The sequence below is a fragment of the Hyperolius riggenbachi genome, chromosome 10, assembly GCF_040937935.1.
Source record: "Hyperolius riggenbachi isolate aHypRig1 chromosome 10, aHypRig1.pri, whole genome shotgun sequence".
Classification (NCBI taxonomy): domain Eukaryota; kingdom Metazoa; phylum Chordata; class Amphibia; order Anura; family Hyperoliidae; genus Hyperolius; species Hyperolius riggenbachi.
In genome coordinates this window covers 133,044,467-133,064,732 of record NC_090655.1, presented here as the reverse complement: position 1 = coordinate 133,064,732, position 20,266 = coordinate 133,044,467, and the positions used below count along the sequence as shown (strand labels likewise).

The 20,266-nt window shown below is 42.6% G+C and overlaps 1 protein-coding gene across 1 annotated transcript in view; it reads right to left on the bottom strand.

Moving 5' to 3' along the window:
• Window positions 1-474: 474 nt before the first annotated feature.
• LOC137536731 (collagen alpha-1(XIII) chain-like) overlaps window positions 475-20,266 on the bottom strand; it is a 269,977-nt gene continuing 250,185 nt past the window's right edge. The window contains exons 38-39 of the mRNA XM_068258952.1: window positions 13,509-13,547; window positions 475-670 (exon numbers count right to left, since the gene is read on the bottom strand). Coding sequence (XP_068115053.1) covers window positions 668-670; window positions 13,509-13,547 — 42 coding nt within the window. The 3' untranslated portion in view covers window positions 475-667. The remainder of the gene's footprint in view (window positions 671-13,508; window positions 13,548-20,266) is intronic.

Here is a 20,266-nt window from a genome sequence, read left to right as displayed (position 1 = left end):
TACAAATGTATGTTTGTTTATAAATTTAGCGTTATCGGGCCTGTAAAACAGCTAACATTTTTGTTACAAAATTTACTTATCCCAAATACATGTGTAATGGTTAAGGGCTCTGCCTCTGACATAGGAGTCCTGGGTTCGAATCTCGGCTCTGCCTGTTCAGTAAGCCAGCACCTATTCAGTGAAGAGACCTTGGGCAAGTCTACCTAACACTGCTACTGCCTATAGAGCGCGTCCTAGTGGCTGCAGCTCTGGCGCTTTGAGTCCGCCAGGAGAAAAGCGCAATATAAATGTTCTGTGTAAATGTTCTGTGTTAATGATAGGGGTCATTCAGTCTGACATTAAAAAAATGTATGTATGTATTTTTTTTAATAACACAGGAAAATGGCCATCATTTCTCTGATGTACTTTTGGCACCAAAGTATTAATAACTTAAAGAGCATTATTTAATATCTGTGCACAAATATCATGCAAATACAGCAGCATTTTTCACATATATTAGAAAAGCAAATATGAAAAATATATACAAAATTATTCATATGGAAAATATTAGTATTTATGTACAAAAATGCATAAAGTTTGGTATGTCTTTCTTTTTTTTTTCTACAGAACACTGTATAAAAATAAATATTTATGTACAGACACACAGGACAATCCCAGGTTAGAACGATCACTGCAAAAGAAAACATAAACCTGGTTAGTTTGGTATCCCAACACTTGGTATTCAAGGAAACACATTTTGACAGGAAGAAATAAAGGGAGTGATTTTAGCATCCTTTCCTTTCATACTTCTACCACTTACTCAAACACCCCATCTACCTATACCTCAGATTATCACTGATGTAATCCTTGGCAAATTTAAAAGACCACTATCAAGAAAATTTCAAAAATGTTTACACATATATAAAAAAAGTACATTGCTCCCAGAGTCAAATGTACTATAAGGCCTCTTTCACACCAAGACGTTGCATTCTAGGGGACATTAAGGTCGCATAACGTGCCCCTAACGCAACGGATGGTGGTGTTGAAGTTGGACGTCAGATTGAGCAGCGTTATGAGGCTCTTGGTGCTATCCTGGGAAGTCCGGATCTTTTCAATGATTCGGATGATTTGAATCGGATCATTGAAAAAATATGGATCTTTGAACCGAATCTTTGAATCATTTTACTAGGGAAGCATGAAGCAGGGGTGCAACAGAGTGAGAGGTGCAGGAGAATGAGGGCACATTGAGGGTGCTAATGGGGAAGGGAGAGATGCAGCAGGAAGATTGTGCTTGTGCACAGAAGCTGCAGTTCCGGTTTCTTCCAGACATCCACTGTAAACCGAATCGTTCATTGTGATGATCCGGATGATTTGACTCACAAAAAAGATCCGGATCAAAGATCCGAATTGTTCATGATCTGGACAACACTACAGTGCAGTGAATATTAATTAGCCATGTGGCTAGGAACAATAGCGGACTCTCCCCTTACTGAGCATGTGCAAACAGTGTAACGCAGCTAAAACCACCTATAACGCACAGCATGCTGCACTTTCTTTGAACGTCCAGCGTTACACTGTAACACAACGTGGTCACTGTGAACAGCCCATTGATTTTTCATTACTGTGAGTTGGGCTGCGTTACAGGCTGCTCTAACGTGCGCCTGTAACGTCCCACTGTGAAAGCAGCCTAAATGACCCTTTTCCTATGCCACTGTTACTTATAGAGGGTAGTAAGAGCCTCACAGATCTGTCAGGGTTTTGGACTAGTTCATCTCCTCATGGGGATTCTCTGTATTTCCTTTATCCTTTACAAAAGCACTCACCGGAAACAATCTATACAAAGATTCCAGCTGGTCCCCATACACAAGGCCTTGAAAGATGCTAGGTTCAATCACACCACGTGAAATGGTCCTAAGGCTGTGCACCTTCTAGCGCCCACAGCTGCCTCCTCCATACTCAGCACAATTACATACGATAAGTATATCCATTTGTTGACTGTACCAGGACTGTTACATGCACTGGATCTGCAATTTATTGTTCGTATACAAATGTTACTTAAAGCTATAGGGCCAGTCTTTTTCTACTCTTGAATTAGTTCATTGGATTTGCACTTTATAGTCCTCAAGGCCCACCAACAGTGCATGTTTTGTAGAAATCCACAGAGGTAGTTAATCAGCTCTGCTGCAACACTGATTACTCCACCTGTGATTGTGTGTGGTTTCCTGCAAAACATGCACTGTTGGTGAGCCTTGAGGACAGGGTTGGTGAACATTGGTCTAGAGCACATAGTTGCCAGCTGAGTAGCACCGCTGCAGCATACTGTGGATTTATCCTTTGCTAATACAGCTGTGTTTCAGTGCCCGCCACCCTCTATTATGATTGGCCCCCATACTTTCTAGAACACAATTTTTTTTTGCAGTTGGATAGGCAACTGCCATTCAGTAAGTGCTTTTGAAAATAAAATAACCCCTGATAATGCACAGTAAGATGTACTAGTCAAAACCCTGCTAGATTTCTCTGATTTATACTACCTATTGAAAGGTTGACAGCAAGATAGGAAACGTGATTTATAGTTCATTTTATTCTGGAATACATTTTCATCTATATATCATCAATATTTGTATATACATATATTTGAAATTTTACAAATTCTAGTGGTCCTTTTACCTCTTCCTGCTGCTGGGTATTAAATAATGTTCTGCAGCAAATAACCCATTCTAAATGATTGTACACTTCCCTATGGGCAGCTGTCTACTGACTCCTGGGCTGTGCTGCAGCTCATAACCTTGGTATCCAGGCCATCATCTGATACCAATCAGATTAGTCCCTGATTATGTGGCCCACATCCCGCCTACGATGTCCACAATTTGCCAATCCCACTGATCATTGCAAAAAACGAATTCCCTTGTCACTTACATTTAACAGGTGGTGCAGCGGGAAAGGCCCAACCTGTACATGTGGCCATATCCCTACTGAGCTTGCTTTAACCCAAACATCAGAAATTGAGAATATTTAGCTGTGTGAGAATTTGATCAGATATTCCAGATAAGATTCTGGATTCTGCCACCTAGATTGTGTTGAGCAATAACAATGGTTGCACTGTGGCTATATAATCACAAATAGACTATCATTGGGCAACTATGTTTTTCTTCCAGCCAAACTGAAACTTGGTAAGAGATAGAAATGGTAGAGTGGGCTATCATTCCTAATATATGGTTATACTATCAGGAAATAACATCTAAAGAATTGACTATATCTAGTTCTGTATGAGTGTCAGAATTTTAACACCTAAAAGTTCTTAAAGACACATTAGACTGAGGTTTGTGACAGTTTACTGAGCTGTGTCTGGTACTAAAAAATTTAATATTTTACTGGCTAAGGCTTGGGACAAGTTCAGCCTCTGATATGTCAACCATTAAGTACCTTATAGCTGCAATATAATGCAGCCAAATGGAAGCAAAACTAGTGATGGGACAAACAGTCCACCAATAAACAATAGATGTGGTTACTTCCAGGTGGGCAATGTGTTTAAGTAATGCGCAGGAACTGGCTGGCAGGTTGTGTCCTTGAACATGGGTCCGTGGCTAGGAGCGCTCTGCTGACATCATGACTACGTACGACAATGCTGCAGAGTGCTCCCGGCCACGTGCGCAGGATCAAGGACGATCAAGGTTGTATGCCACCGGTCAGCGCATTTCTAAAAAAGATCTTGCAGACCTGGAAATAGCCACAGGTGCTATTCGTTTGCAAACAGTTAGTCACAGGGTCAGGCAAACTGTTAGTTCCATCTCTATTAATAACCACATTTGTGTCGGCACTTGACAGTGTGGTCACCACACAGAAAAAAATGTCATTTCTGTGTGTAGCGGCTGCCATTTTCAGAAGTGCCTCAATAGGACAGACACCTCTCTGCTGCTTGTACTGAGCGCTTGCATAGGGATGATCAATGAGCGCAAATTGTTCCAAAATTATGCACATTTTTATGCAAATGTCTGCAGTTTGGAAATGGACCAATCAATTTAAACCCAGGTTTAAATTGATTGGTCAATTTTCAAGCTGCATACATTTACATAAAAAATATGCATACATTTGCATCAACTAAGAACAATTTTTATATCTGTGATCATCCCTACCCTAGTCATTAATGTACTGCTTGCGTGAAACGAACCTTCAGGCTACTTGCACACCAAGACGTTGCGTTAGGTGCCACGTTAAAGAGACTCTGTAACAAATTTTTCAGCCTTAGTTCTTCTATCCTATAAGTTCCTGTTATGATCGCTGCTGCAGCAGGTATTGCTGGCAGTAGTAGTGCTGCTGAGGCAGTTCTGATCTCTTTCCATGCAAGCTGCATAGCTTTGTCTGCCTTTCCCTGCTGTCAGCTTGTGACTGATTATCATTCACCTGTGTGGGAATCTGCATGTCTGCTCCCATTGGATGACCTCAGTATAAAGATCTGCTTCCTGCAGGGTTTCCTCGGGCTATCATAGTTTCAGTGTAAGCTAGTCTTGCTGTTGCTCAGCCCCAGACCGTGTTTCTTGTTCTAAAGATACTTTGCTGGTTTTGCATCATATATTGGTTCATTGCCCATATATATGCATACCAGCACGTTTATTATTTTCCTTGTATTCGTGTTACGTTGATACATCAGTGACGCTGATATATACGTACACGAACTGTTTATATCCTGTGTTCAGTTAGTCAGTTCCAGCACGTTTTGGTGGATGCGCGTATCGTGATCACCCGTGCTGAGCTAGTTATCCTGTTCCTGGTCCCGTTTGTGGATTGCGTTCATCTCTGCGAAGAGATAGCGAATCCTTCTGAATCCTGTCCTGTTTCCGTTTGTGGATTGCGTTCATCTCTGCGAAGAGATAGCGAATGCTTCTGAGTCCTGTTCCCTGTATTGCTCCAGTTCTAGTCAGTGTTCCTGCTTATGTCATATATCGGTTCATTGCCGATATATACATATGTTAGTCAGACGTTACAAATAGTTTTATTGATAGCTGTAATTGTAATACGCTAGGAAAACATACTTATTGTATATTTATCTGTGTTACGTTCATCTATCTTGATCCTGCTATTTCCTGACTATCCTGTCCTGGCTTTGTGAGGCACGCCATCGCTGCAAACGCATTGGCTGCCTCATTCCAGTCTGTTTTGTTGTGGACGCTTGCTGTCACTAAGTAGTGGCTAGTTAAGCAAGCGTTCATTCTGTCTACCTGTCCTGATCTCCTCAGTTCTGGTTTATGCGCTCAGCGCTACTTTGCGCTGAGACGTTTTCACGAAAGTATTGTTTGTGGCTGTTCGGATCTGCATCGGCTCTGTGCGCCACAATCTCCTATTGGAGTCAGTCCTCTCCTCCACTAAACTGGGGATATCCTGAGTCCTTGTGCTGGTGTGTGTACCCCCTTCACGTCAGCTTATGCATCGCGTGCTGACCGTGGAGAATACACCTCCAAGCGTGACATTATGATAGCCCCATTACCAATCCCTATTGTGGGGGGGATTTCCAGAAATTATGACACTGTTTGTCAGGGGTCCTGCTCCTTTAAAAAATTTGAAAAGCTTGGTCCTGAAGTTACAGACAAATTTATATCAGAATTGGTTAAAGTTCTGGCCAATCCCGACTTTCGGGCTTCTGCAATTTCTACCTGGTCTGATTGGATCGTTTGTGCTCTTTTTAAGGGCAAACTTTTTGATTGGGCAATCGATGTCTTAGATCACACTCAGTTTAGACAAAGTCCTTTGCAATTTATAGCTTTTGTAATTCACAATTGGTTGCGCATAGATCCATTGCCTTTTCCTCTTAATGAACTCCTGGCAGCAGGCCAATCAGCTGCTCCTTCAATTGCTTGCAAAAATGATCAGCAAGCAGAAAGTGTTACTGATAATTTTCCTGCAGCTTTGAATAAATCACCAAAAACAGCAAGGTCAAAGGCAAAACGCAAACGTTCTAAGAAACGTGTCCAATCTGCAGAATCGTTATCTTTAGCGACTGCGCATCAGACCTGCAATGAGATTCTGCCATTAACAGATAATGAAATGCAATTGTCTTTCAGGGGAGTTAAATGGACTTATGAAACTACTAATGAACTTTCATCACTGGCTAGGGAAAATAAAGATTTTTGTTTAAAAGAATTATCTGAGTATGATTATGAGGATATATTACAGAGTATTGAACAAATCAATCTATTCGTGCAGCAAGAAAAATTTGCATACACTACAGTCCAACACTTGCTACAGGTATTGGAGATCCTTAGGAATAAGAAATCTGCCAATCACCTGCTAAATAATCCAATGCATGTTTCTGCCATAACCACATTTGCAAACTGTGATCTGCCTGTTAAGTATGCTTGGAATCCTCCATTTGAGAAAGGAGAGATGGAAGCTCTGGTCAATGAATGGAAGAATGATTCAAGTTCATTTTGTCAATTTTACAGTGCAAAAAGTGAATTAGTATTGAATGCATGCATTAAGTTTGCCTATAACCTAATAAAAACTGGTGTGTGTGGGTATGACTTTGTGGCTCCATTGATCGATGTGTGGAAAATGATTTTGGACGATTTTTATGCGATTCAATCAGTTGATACCAGGGAAGACACACTGTCAATTGGAGACTGTCCCACTTCTCCAGTTACTGAGTCCCTGCCATGTCTTGTGAATGTTCCTGTAACTCCACCCTGTACCATGGATAACTCAGTGTTACATCCCAGTAAAACAGAAGCCACTGATACTTTCTTAACTTTGCCCTGCACAAATTTCTCAGCAGAGAATCCAGAGGTCCTGCTGACTTCTGAGTCCAGCCTAGCCAGTACTCATGAGTCTTTGTTCAGTGAAACAGACACCAGAAAAAGCTTGCCTGTCTCTGCAAACACTTCTGCAGAAATTACCTGTGTTAATAAAGTTCAACTCCTGTCTGATCCAGCAGATGCCAATAGATGCACTACATCAGTTTCCGAGTCCCAGCAATCCTGTCCAGAAACCTCAGAACCCCAGCATCTGAATTTTCCAATTTCACAATTGAATGGTGATTCAGATGTGCAAACATTGTGTTTTGATCTTCCTGTTTCTACACCTCACTCTAGTTTCGTGAATAACTCAGAGCGTCTGCTATGTGAATACGAAATCGCAGAATTATTACCGTGTTCAGAAAATGTTCCAGTAAATTTGCCCTGTACCATGAATTGTGCAGTAGATCTCTCCAATGAAACTCAGGTCACAGAATCATTATGCTGTCCAGCAGGTGCTTCCATGGTTTTGCCCTGCAATATGGACTGTTCAGTGATCCTGTCCAGTGAAGCTGTGGTCGCAGAGTCTTATGCTTCACCCAGTACTTTGGACACTTCAAACCCTCTAGCAGAGGAGTCTGAGGCACTGAAAAACCTTTGTACTGTGCGCTCACTATCTCGATTATACTTTAAATCTAAACAGACATATAGACATAGTCCATAACCAGAGTCCAAACGGGTTACTTATGTGTCCATGGATCGCTGCATCAATCACCAAAAGCATATGATGTAACCGGATTCCTTTTTCAAAAATGCTGCGCTCCCATGTATCCCAGATTTTCTTGTGATGAATTGCTCAAAAGAAATAGAGAACAAAACAAAGCATAGTGTGATACTGCTTCAAACAATTTCCTTTTCACACCACCCAGTGTTGTGACCAATATCCCATACACGTACACCACGGCTCATAGGGTTATACAGGTCCTCACCATGTGTAATGACTGTCAAATCACAGACAGCAAACCAGCACCATATATAATCTCCCAGGGCATGCAGATATCCACCGAGTCATGTGTGGCCTCTCACCTCACTCTCAGCTGTCCAGATTATAAGACAGCAACAGCGCTCAGTGTCTCAACCGGAATATTCCAAGCAGCTCCCCCAAACGATACCACTCCTCTATAGCAGATTCCTCATATCAGCCTAATAACTGAAGGACTTGACATAGCGTAAAACCATTAACATTTATTAAGAAGATAAAAGTAGTGCACTCACATGTAACCAATAAAATCAGAGCTCTTTCTCGCCAGCCTCGTACGCCTGTAGCTCCGCTGGGCGGAGCTACAGGCGTACGAGGCTGGCGAGAAAGAGCTCTGTTTGATACATGCTTGATTTTATTGGTTACATGTGAGTGCACTACTTTTATCTTCTTAATAAATGTTAATGGTTTTACGCTATGTCAAGTCCTTCAGTTATTAGGCTGATATGAGGAATCTGCTATAGAGGAGTGGTATCGTTTGGGGGAGCTGCTTGGAATATTCCGGTTGAGACACTGAGCGCTGTTGCTGTCTTATAATCTGGACAGCTGAGAGTGAGGTGAGAGGCCACACATGACTCGGTGGATATCTGCATGCCCTGGGAGATTATATATGGTGCTGGTTTGCTGTCTGTGATTTGACAGTCATTACACATGGTGAGGACCTGTATAACCCTATGAGCCGTGGTGTACGTGTATGGGATATTGGTCACAACACTGGGTGGTGTGAAAAGGAAATTGTTTGAAGCAGTATCACACTATGCTTTGTTTTGTTCTCTATTTCTTTTGAGCAATTCATCACAAGAAAATCTGGGATACATGGGAGCGCAGCATTTTTGAAAAAGGAGTCTGAGGCACTGCTTACCTCAGTTGGTGTTGCAGTAATATTCACTTGTCTAGCAGCTGTTTTGGATTTACAGTCTGCTCTAATAAAACTTGATGAATTTCTGCCCAGCGAAGCAGAAGCCATTGAAATATTGTCCTCGTCAGCAAGTGTGTTAGATACCTTGCCCTGTACACAGTCTGATTTAACCAATGTTGTTGAGTCCCCCTCCAGTGTTGTAACAGCCGAGGAACTCCAGCCCTGTCCTCTGAATGTTTCAAAAGTCTTGCCCTGTAACATGGATAATTCTGATTCTCTGGTCAAAATAATAGAAATCTCAGAATTTCAGTCCGGTCTAATGAGTGTTCCTGAAACCCAGCCCTGTATCCTGAAAGATTCTGGTTCTCTGATCGCTGTGGCAGAGGTTCCAGAGTCCCCTTCCTGTCCAGGGAATTCCTCAGTTTTGCCTAGTCCAGTGGGGGCTGCTGCAATACTGACTTGTTCTGCAGCGCCTCATGAGCTCCAATCCAGTGTATTAGATGAGTCTCTGTCCAGTCCAGAGGTAGTTGTGGAGTCCCTATCTGGTTCAGTGCATACATCAGAAGATTTGTCCTGTCTTGTTAGTGCCCCTGAATCTGATTTGCTACTGACTTTGCTGGAATCAGCGACATCTAAGTCTGATCCTGCATTCTCGTGTAAAAGTCCAGTAGTTGCGAAGTCTAGTCATGATGATTTTTTTTTGGCCTGTCCTGGTTTTGGTCCTGTCTTGGCTGACCCTGAGGCTCACAGTTCCTTGACATGCCCAGAGGTTTTTCTTGTGCCAGTGTGCCCAGATGTTCTTTGTGTGCCAGAATGCCCAAGTGTGTCTAAGGTGTTAGCGTGCTCTGATGCTTCCTTAGTGGGAACATGTTCTGATGTTGCCAATCTGCCTGCATGCCCAGAGATGGTTCTGGTCCCTGAAAGCCCTGATCTTGATGTTTGTCCTTGTGGCCCTGACTCGGGAATTGCCCTAGGTTCCATAGGGGTTCTTGATAGTTCTCCATGTGAGCCTAAGGGGCGTTCTGACCTATGGGGATCTCTTTGGAGCTTCAAGGTGTTCTGGGAGGTCTCTGAGAAAACTTGTCCTGGTGTCTTGGACTGGTTCAACAGTGGGTTTTGTGTTGGTAAAGACAGTCCCGGTGGGCATTGCAAAGGCTTTGGCGTTTTTGAACGGTTCCTGGAAGACGGTGGGTATCGCTCAGGGAGTTTCGGAGGGCTTTCTTCTGGAAATCATGGTTCTGATGGATGTCACACTGGGGCTTGTAGTACTGATGGGCATGGTTCTGTAGGTTCTGGTTCTGATGGGTCCAGTCTTGTGGGGCCTGATTCTGGAATTTGGTCTTGCCGGGCTGTCCCGGTCATCATGAATTATCAGTCAGACTGTTTTGTTGGGAATTTCAGTTTTGAAAAGCGTCTAGAATCCGCTTTTAAGGGGGGGGGGGGTACTGTTATGATCGCTGCTGCAGCAGGTATTGCTGGCAGTAGTAGTGCTGCTGAGGCAGTTCTGATCTCTTTCCATGCAAGCTGCATAGCTTTGTCTGCCTTTCCCTGCTGTCAGCTTGTGACTGATTATCATTCACCTGTGTGGGAATCTGCATGTCTGCTCCCATTGGATGACCTCAGTATAAAGATCTGCTTCCTGCAGGGTTTCCTTGGGCTATCATAGTTTCAGTGTAAGCTAGTCTTGCTGTTGCTCAGCCCCAGACCGTGTTTCTTGTTCTAAAGATACTTTGCTGGTTTTGCATCATATATTGGTTCATTGCCCATATATATGCATACCAGCACGTTTATTATTTTCCTTGTATTCATGTTACGTTGATACATCAGTGACGCTGATATATACGTACACGAACTGTTTATATCCTGTGTTCAGTTAGTCAGTTCCAGCACGTTTTGGTGGATGCGCGTATCGTGATCACCCGTGCTGAGCTAGTTATCCTGTTCCTGGTCCCGTTTGTGGATTGTGTTCATCTCTGCGAAGAGATAGCGAATCCTTCTGAATCCTGTCCTGTTTCCGTTTGTGGATTGCGTTCATCTCTGCGAAGAGATAGCGAATCCTTCTGAGTCCTGTTCCCTGTATTGCTCCAGTTCTAGTCAGTGTTCCTGCTTATGTCATATATCGGTTCATTGCCGATATATACTTATGTTAGTCAGACGTTACAAATAGTTTTATTGATAGCTGTAATTGTAATACGCTAGGAAAACATACTTATTGTATATTTATCTGTGTTACGTTCATCTATCTTGATCCTGCTATTTCCTGACTATCCTGTCCTGTCTTTGTGAGGCACGCCATCGCTGCAAACGCATTGGCTGCCTCATTCCAGTCTGTTTTGTTGTGGACGCTTGCTGTCACTAAGTAGTGGCTAGTTAAGCAAGCGTTCATTCTGTCTACCTGTCCTGATCTCCTCAGTTCTGGTTTATGCGCTCAGCGCTACTTTGCGCTGAGACGTTTTCACGAAAGTATTGTTTGTGGCTGTTCGGATCTGCATCGGCTCTGTGCGCCACAATCTCCTATTGGAGTCAGTCCTCTCCTCCACTAAACTGGGGATATCCTGAGTCCTTGTGCTGGTGTGTGTACCCCCTTCACGTCAGCTTATGCATCGCGTGCTGACCGTGGAGAATACACCTCCAAGCGTGACAGTTCCTATGCCTGTTCTAATCTGCTCTGGCTTACTGCAGTCTTTCCTAACTGCACTGTCTCTGTAATAAATCAATGTATCTTTCCTCTGTCCTGTTTGTCGGGCTAAGGCTTGATTGTGTGGAATGTGCAGGGCTGCTTGTGATTGGTAGAAGCGATACACACCCTCTGCAGGCCCCCTGCACATTCTGAATGACTCACACACTATGCTTAGCTGAGCCTATTAGAAGCTGGTTAGTTTGTTTGTAAACACTGCCTAAAACTGTTAATTACTAGCCAGGATTGCAGCAGAGAGTGGCAGAAACAGCACAGAGGGGCACAGGAGAAAATAATGAATAGAATGGTATGCTTTTTATTGTAAGAATATTAGAGTACAGATTCTCTTTAAGGTTGCATAACGTGCACCTAACACAACGTATGGTGCTGCAAGAGCCGACGGTAGAGTGAGCCACGTTAGGCGGCTCTATTCCGATAAAGTCTCCCAGAGTGGCGCTGATTGGCCGGTGGGACCACGTGACGCGGAGCGCGACACTCCGCATCACGTGGTTCCGCCGGCCAATCAGCGGCCGCCAGTGCAGTGAATATTAAGTAGCCCTGTGCGCGGCTACTGTAGCTGGCTCTCCCCGCCTTCTCTCCGCCCCCTACTGCGCATGTGTAAACAGTCTAACGCGGCTATTGCCGCTCTAACGCCGTAGCATGCTGCACTTTCCGGGCAACATACAGCGTTACATGTAACGCAACGTGGGCTGTGTGAACAGCCCACTTGAGTTACATTGCTGTGCGTTGGGGGAGCGTTACAGGCGCCTGTAACGTCCCTGTGTGTAAGCAGCCTAAAGCTACATTTCATCATTTGGGCTTCTACTTATAGCGCCATCTGGGATTATTTATCAGCAATTTTGATACTTCTAGGAAACTGGTGCCTTTTGGGTCAGTAAATGGGAGTATTTAACCTTCCTGGAGTTTAATTTCCACACGATTTTTGTACCAACAGTGGTACAATTTTTTTTTAAAGTGTTTCTTTATATTGTAAGCATTTTTGTGGACCACTTGCAAGCTGCGGGCCTGCAAGCTGTCCACAAGCATGCGTACAATATAAAAAAAATGAAACAAAAAAAAAAAACACTTTTTTTCATCTTTATTTTTTATTTTTTTTTACTACACCCAGATTTTTTTTTATATTGGATCCAATACAGATGTTTGTATTTAAACCAATATAAAAAAAATTGAATTAGCCACTTGATGTGATGACGCCCAACTCCCTGGAGCACTGGCAGCATCATCAGAGGGACACACCAGGGGATGTGATTGCTGAGGTACAGGAAGCGACGAAGTGCTAGGCCTGGTGGTGCGCGTCATTGATTGCGCTCCTTCCTACATGTTGACTCGTAGTGCACATGCGCAGATTGCTCCCGGCCACAGGAGTGCGATCTATGATTCTTGCCACCGGACCTAGCGCTTGCGCACTGCAGTCTACCCGGCCGGCCCGGAAGCAGCTTCTGCTGGCTTTTAGGGGAGGACAATCTTACAATCTTAGTGCTAGTGCTCATCAAAAATCGCTAGTGTAATTGCAAGCTCTTAGCGTTTTTTGAAGTGATTTTTATAAGTGATTCCAGGCATGTGCCTAGCAATTTTCTATTTATGCCTAGTGATGTTAGGAGCATTTTGGTTTTGCATTTTTATACTTTTTGTACACTTTGATCTGGAAGTGAACAGCTTTTGCAAAACAAGTGCTAGGAAATTGATATGCTCAGCGCTTTTTAGAGCAATTATTCACTTTTCCTATACTTAACATTGAGGCATAATCGCCTTCAAAATGCTGGAAGATCCATATTTGCAAAGGATAGATACCTACCTTGTTAGTGGGAAGACTCTTATGTCTTGTGTCTATTATTTGTTTTTTTTGTACGACTTCAGGATTATCTCAAGTAATTTACATAGATCAGCAGCAGAAGGAAAAGCTGAAAATAATCTAGCAGATTGATCATCCCCAATTTAAAATCTATGGTAGTGCATGCATAACTAGCACATTCGCAAATAAGTCACTTCCTCTTTCTACCAAAAGAAAGAAATAGGTTAAATGTTTCCATCACTGATCCATGCAAAACCGCATCTTGTATGTGTATTTCTGTGTTCTGTTCACAGACAAGCCACATGCAGGAGACTACAAGCTTACACATACTTCAACCCCCAACAAGTCTCACATGTGCAACACTTGATGCAAAATTCAAAACAGTGTTTACAGATGCATTCGAAAGCAAGTGTTACCTTATTCCAACAGCCTTGTACTGGTAAACCATCATCTCCCTAGGGAAACAGAATAATACTCTTTTATATCATATAGTATTATAATAAACCATGCAGCACAATTAAAAAGATTTACATGCACACGTTCCCCTCTCACTCCATTATAGCTGGATTCTAAAAAGTCATGTCAAATTGAGAATGTAATGCATTGCTTTTTAGGCCAGCTTTCAGAACATTCATTTGAATGGGATTTGCATTGGATAAGGACAAGCAACAATGGGCAAATGTTTGCCGTGGATCGGTCAGCCTGGCAAAGTGTTTTGCATAAAGCACACCTGAACTAAAGGGATAATAAAACCTTCAGTAAGGACAAAACAGCCTCGGCTATCAAGCTGTTCTCTGGGATTCTCTTGTTCTTTATACATTTAGTTATCAGAAATGTTTGATTTGTTTTAGTTTTTTTTAATGTAATGAAAACTATTGATGCAAAGTGAGATATTAATAGTAGCAAGGCTTTCCACATCATACTCAATGCCTCCATTAAGAGAAGCTTTATGTATGGAATTAACAGAACATCATTTTAAAATAATTATACATAAAAAAGTTTGAAATAAAAAACTGCAGCCTTTGCAAAACATTAAGGACTCTGCCTTGCTGACACCAAGTCAGTCTCCATTCCCCACCCCACCTTATATCACATGGGCAAGAAGGGGGAGGAGTGATTTCTCTATCAGCTGAAGCTGCGCCTCCCTACTGACAGAGGCAGGGGTCACACCAAGCGCTGTAAAAACAGAGCAGAAGATATGGGAATTACAGCTATAGTTGCGCTCAGTGAGTAATTTGGGCACCGTAAAAGACAGAGCGCAAATTGCTATAAAACACTGTAATTGGCCACCAGCAATGGCTGGAAGCTGAATTACATCTTTCCCCACTATCCATGGCGGCCTGGAGGGGAATAGTAATTAGTAGCGCTGGGACTTGTGCAGGAGCAGGGTGAGCTGTTTTATCCTGCGCCCAAATCTCCCTACGGCTGATTCATATCACACTTGCCAAAATTGCATATAATGTTTTCCTTTGGGTGAACTGCAATTCCGCATTTTGGGGATGTGATTTTGGTCCACTTAAAAAACTGGCTACATCCGCTACCTTTTCACGTATGTTTGTGAATCGAACGAGAATTGCATGTGATTTGCACATGTTGCATTCAAATGGTAAAAACTGCATTAAAATCACATCACAAAAAGCAAGCGCATTGGAAAACGCACATACACGTTAGTAGAAAAACGCATGCATTTGGCTTCCTGCAAGTTTGACCCCTGCTTGACAGTCTATGGGCTAGTTCACATCAAAAATCGCTAAGCGAAATCGCAAATGCTTAGCGCTTTTTGTGGCATTTTGCAGTAGCGATTCCTGGCATGTGCTTAGCAATTTTCTATTTATGCTTAGCGATTTTGGAGCGTTTGCATTATGCTTAGCGATTTTGTAGTTATTGTGGCAAAACAGGAAGGACATTTTGACCTTGAAGTGAACAACTTTTGTTAAAAACCACTTTGAAAATTGCTCTGTTCAACTATTTTTAAAGCAATGTTAAATTTTTCCTTTATTTTATATTGAGGTGTAATCGTCTCCAAAATGCTACAGGACCTTGTTTGTGTTTGGGGAAACACTCACATTGCGCTGGTGTGAACTAGCCTATACAAACACACTTGCAAAGCACTTTAAGGGCTCCTTCACACTAGGGGTGTTTTCAGACTTTTTTTAAGCGCAGGCGATTTTTAAAATTGCCCACAAAACACTTTTGCAATGAATGTCTATGAGAAGGTTCATATCAGCGCGGTTCGTGCGCTGTGCGTTCAGCAAAGCGGTGCCTGGACCACTTGTGGGGCATTTTTGCTATAATGGAAGGTATAGAATGAGCTCTAAATGCTCACAAAATCGATTTCTGCACGATTGCGTTCGCGTTTTTTTTAGAATAAATACATTGTATTGATTTTTTTCCGGGTCAAAGACTTGTGTCAGGGAGTGAATCTCAAAACCGCTCTGGCAAAGTGCTTAGAAAAGAGTTTTTTCAAAAAACACAGTGCGCAGTGGAGGGTCGAGAGGGGGGGGGGGGGGGGAAACAGCGCACAAAAACACGTTTTCGTTTTTACACCACCAAGAGCACTTTTGAGTACTTTTCAAAGTGCCAGCACTTTGAAGAGCGCTTTTCAAAGTGTTTGGCCAAGGAAAGCCTCTGAAGGTGTTCCCACAGAAGCATTGTGATTTTTTAAAAACATGCTGTATGTAGCATTTTTTGGAGTGATTTAACATAAATGAATGCGCAAAAACACTCATTCATTCAAAAAATCAATGTCCAAAATCACTTTAAAAAATCGCTATGCGCTAGTGGTTGCGCTTTTGGTGTGAACCAGCCCTCACATGCACATAGACTGACCGGAAGGAAAGTTGAGTTAGGGCTAGTTCACTCCAAGAGCTCTTTTCAGCACTTTTCAAAGCCCCAGCTCTTTGAAGAGCGCTTTTGAGCGCTTTGAAAAGTGTTTGGCTACTGTAGCCCTATGAGGGCTCCCACAGAACCGTTTTTTGAAATCGCAAACACGCTGTATGTAGCATTTTTTGGAGCGATTTAGCATAAATGAATGTGCAAAAACACTCAATTATTCAAAAATCAATGTCCAAAATCGCTTAGCAAAATCGCTATGCGCTAGTAGTTGCGATTTTGGTGTGAACCAGGTCTGAGTAATCAGGAGGCTGCTGAGGAGGAACTGGAAGCAATGAGTTGGTGCAGCCGGTATTTATCCTTTCTGTCTTGTAAATACTGCAATGTTTTCACAAAAAAATGTTTATGCACAATTCATACACAACAATGTTCTATGAAAGAAGCAATCTACAATCTACAAAGCATTAATAAAAGCATCCCCAAGTTATATCGGATATTACAGTTTAAAAACACTTTCATTTGGGAGGGGTCCTGACATCACACTGTGGGAGGGGTTTCAACACAATATCAGCCATACAGAGCCCCCTGATGAGCCGTTTGTGAAAAGGAATACATTTCTCATGTAAAAGGGGGTATCAGTTACTGATTGGGATGACGTTCAATTCTTGGTCACCGTTTCTCTTTAATTCTACCTAAGCTGTTCAGTTAGCATTAAGTTTGATTTCAGATTCAAGTCAATTTTAATTTCATTAGTGCAGCTTGGATATCAATGGCAAAGTGAAAACATTAACTGTCACACAAGCCTCCCTTTACCCCACCCACACAAATGGTTGCTGGTCACACACTGTGAGATTGGATCTGAGAGATATCTGGGCAATTACAGAATTTAACAGTATACAGGTAGGTGGTTACTAAAGGAAAGATGCAGTGAACACTCAGCAGCAATGTTTCCTGTGGTAAGTTTGAACATGGTGCAATAAGCTTTTTATTTTTTTTGTAGCACCTAGTTGGTTGTTTAACCCTCTGGGCGATACAATAAGATCACCCAGGAGGGGGCGCAGCACTATTTTTAAAATTTTTAATTTTTTAAATCATGTAGCGAGCCCTGGGCTGCCCAGCGGCATCCCCCCACCCACTCCGATCGCCTTCGGCGATCAGAGTAAGCAGGAAATCCCGTTCAGAACGGGATTTCCTGCTGGGCTTCCCCGGTCGCCACGGCAACCGGGCGGGATGACGTCACCGACGTCATGGACGTCGTGACGTCAGAGGGAGTCCCGATCCACCCCTTAGCGCTGCCTGGCACTGATTGGCCAGGCTGCGCAAGGGGTTGGGGAGGGGGGGGCTGCGCAGCACGGCGGCGAGCGGCGGATCGGCGGCAAGCGGCGGCGATCGGAAGTTACACGCAGCTAGCAAAGTGCTAGCTGCGTGTAACAAAAAAAAAATTATGCAAATCGCCCCACCAGGGCCTGAGAACTCCTCCTGCGCGACATACCCCGAGCTCAGCTCGGGATTATCGCTCAGGAGGTTAAAATCAACACAGTGAAGATTCATGACAAATTTGCTTCAGTAAACCACCTGCACTTCTAGATATCTCTCAGATCAAATCTCCACATGTAACTACAATGTGAAGCATATGAGTTGATTTATCAAGGATGGAAAACAATAGATAAAATAAATTCTAACAAATCTGCCTTTTTTTTGTTTTCTATTACAGCAAGGGGGGCAAGTTTGCAATTCTAATTTACAAAATGTAATCAGCACATGCACTTTGTGTTTTTTACTGGATACATACGGTTTTGGATTTATTTGGCCTTTTTCAGTAGGATGGCTTGAGAGTGAGCTTTCAGACGACAGAAACTACCCCACTACCTGTACTGCCTGTTAGGTCTGGGACCCAATGGCAATGCTTTTGCAGTGCTTACCAATCGCTGCTGCATTAGTTTGCTGGTGATTGGCAAAGCACTGCATCAGTGGAATCCTATGGAGGTGGTTCTACTTGCAATGTTGCCATCACAGAGCAATCACAGAGCACAGTATGCAGCATTTTGGAAGCGATCCCGTTAATGGCAGCGGAGTCAAATCGCAATCACTCCAGAAATTGCATTTAAAATCGTGGCACTCCTGTGATGCAGGAATCTTGAGTGTTTTGTGATCTCCTGAAAAGTGCTGTCACTACTTTTAAAATTTTAAATTTTTTAAATCATGTAGCGAGCCCTGGGCTCGCTACATGATAGCCGCTGCCCAGCGGCATCCCCCCCACCCACTCCGATCGCCTTCGGCGATCAGAGTAAGCAGGAAATCCCGTTCGTGGCACTCCTGTGATGCAGGAATCTTGAGTGTTTTGTGATCTCCTGAAAAGTGCTGTCAGTGGGGCCGGGCCTAATATCTGGCTTGCTCACGAGAGCAGCTGACAGGGGGTGGACACATTGCATGTCAGCTACCTTTCTGAGGGAGGCCTTAAAAATCACTATGGTGAAAATAAGGTAAAATGTTTAATACATGTACATATACGCACATACATTTGTCCCAGAGTAAATGCACTACATTTATTTTACTTCCCCTGTAGCTGCCATGTACAATAGGTGTTATATAATCTGACAGCTCTGAGCCTGTTAACAGCATGTTTGGAAAAGTCCATCTCCTCATGGGGATTCTCAAGGTTTTTCACTGCTTGAAGAAGCAGGAAATTTGGGCGCATATACTACCTCAGAAAAATAGGTTCCTCGTTACTTACAATATAAAGAGCGGCAAAAATGCACCCATTGGGATTTGTGGGCAGCCGCTATGTTATTAATTATAAGCAATCCATTTGTATTTTAGCAATGCAGTGGTTATCTTTGTGAAATCAAAAATGTTTCTACAAGTCTACGCAAGTAATGGAGGACAGGTGAATTGCGGCATTGGACAGGACTCTTATGGAAACATGGAAGCTGGACATAACAGCAAGCCCATGCAACTCTATTACTGGACAGGTAAATTGCGGCATTGAACAGGACTCGTTGGTGCTAAACATAATGGTGAGCCCATAGAACTTTATTGCTAGTGGGGGGACTGGCCTATTACAGAATTGGAGTCCTGTCCAATACCCCTATATACCTGTCCCCCATTGGCAATAGAGTTGTGTAGGCTTATGGAAAAATGTGTTTTCCATTAGAGCCCTTTCCAATTCTGCAATAGACATGTCCCCCATTAGCAATAGTGTTGTGTAGGCTTGTGGAAAATGTTATCTTCTACAGCCGTGACTAAACATTTGAAAGGCTTTATCGATAACTGTTTGGCTGCTCCATAGCCTTATGTTTTAAAAGACAATTCATAATGTAGCTAAATATGGATATATGAAAGAGTACACAACAATGCAAACTTCATTTAATGGCTATATCCTGAGTCCTTTTTTCGCACGTTTTTTACATGTATGCCGCCCTGACATGGACTTATACAAAGATGCTGGTTGCTATACATACTTACGTGCCACTATACAAGCATTCAAAGCCAGCATCTTTTTATAAGTCCACACCAGGGAGTGCTTTTGAAAAGTATGATGGAAGCCTACCGACTACCCTATAAGGAGATGGGACAGTTTTAATTCAATCAGCAAGTTCAGAACCGTTCAGATTGAAAATGCCTACTGTAAGTTGCAGCTTTATAGGAAAATAAGTCCTTTACAGTGCAATGTAAACTTACATTTTATATGTATGTGTATATTTCACAGTTTTTTTCTATCAAAGTGCTCCTTTAAATACTGTATTTGTTCTTGCAGTGGGTGCTTCCGGACTCTACAATAGCATACAGTCCAAGTCACTAACTTTCAGTTATTTTTGTTATATTTTAAAATGACCCTTGTGTAGGTGGTAAAACTAATCCATAGCCATTTTGTATGCTCGCTTTGTTGGAAAACCAATACTTTACACTGTTCTCCAGCCTTAGTAGATCAAACCCATAGTATTGTAGGAAACAAACTATCTTTCATGCATATTATCGCATTCAGTACACAATATATCCCCAAAACACCAATGCTGTGCACATGCATGCCCAGATTCAATATACTTGCCAAGACGTCTGACAAAAAAAATTAAGAAACTCAACATGTTCTGATAGACCCCAAACAAACTTAGAATTGATGAAAATACCAACGTTCCACTCTGTCTATTTGGTAACTATCGCCGGGTCACATTTGGTAGAGATAACTTGCCCATGCCACATTAGGTAGTAATGATTTACTACTTGCTACTTCTGACAGTAAAAAAATGAGCATGAGAAAAATAGCTACCGGTATGTTGGTGCCTATGTGCCTATGTACAGTATGTACAATATAGTAAGACAAAACACCATACATATATTTTTT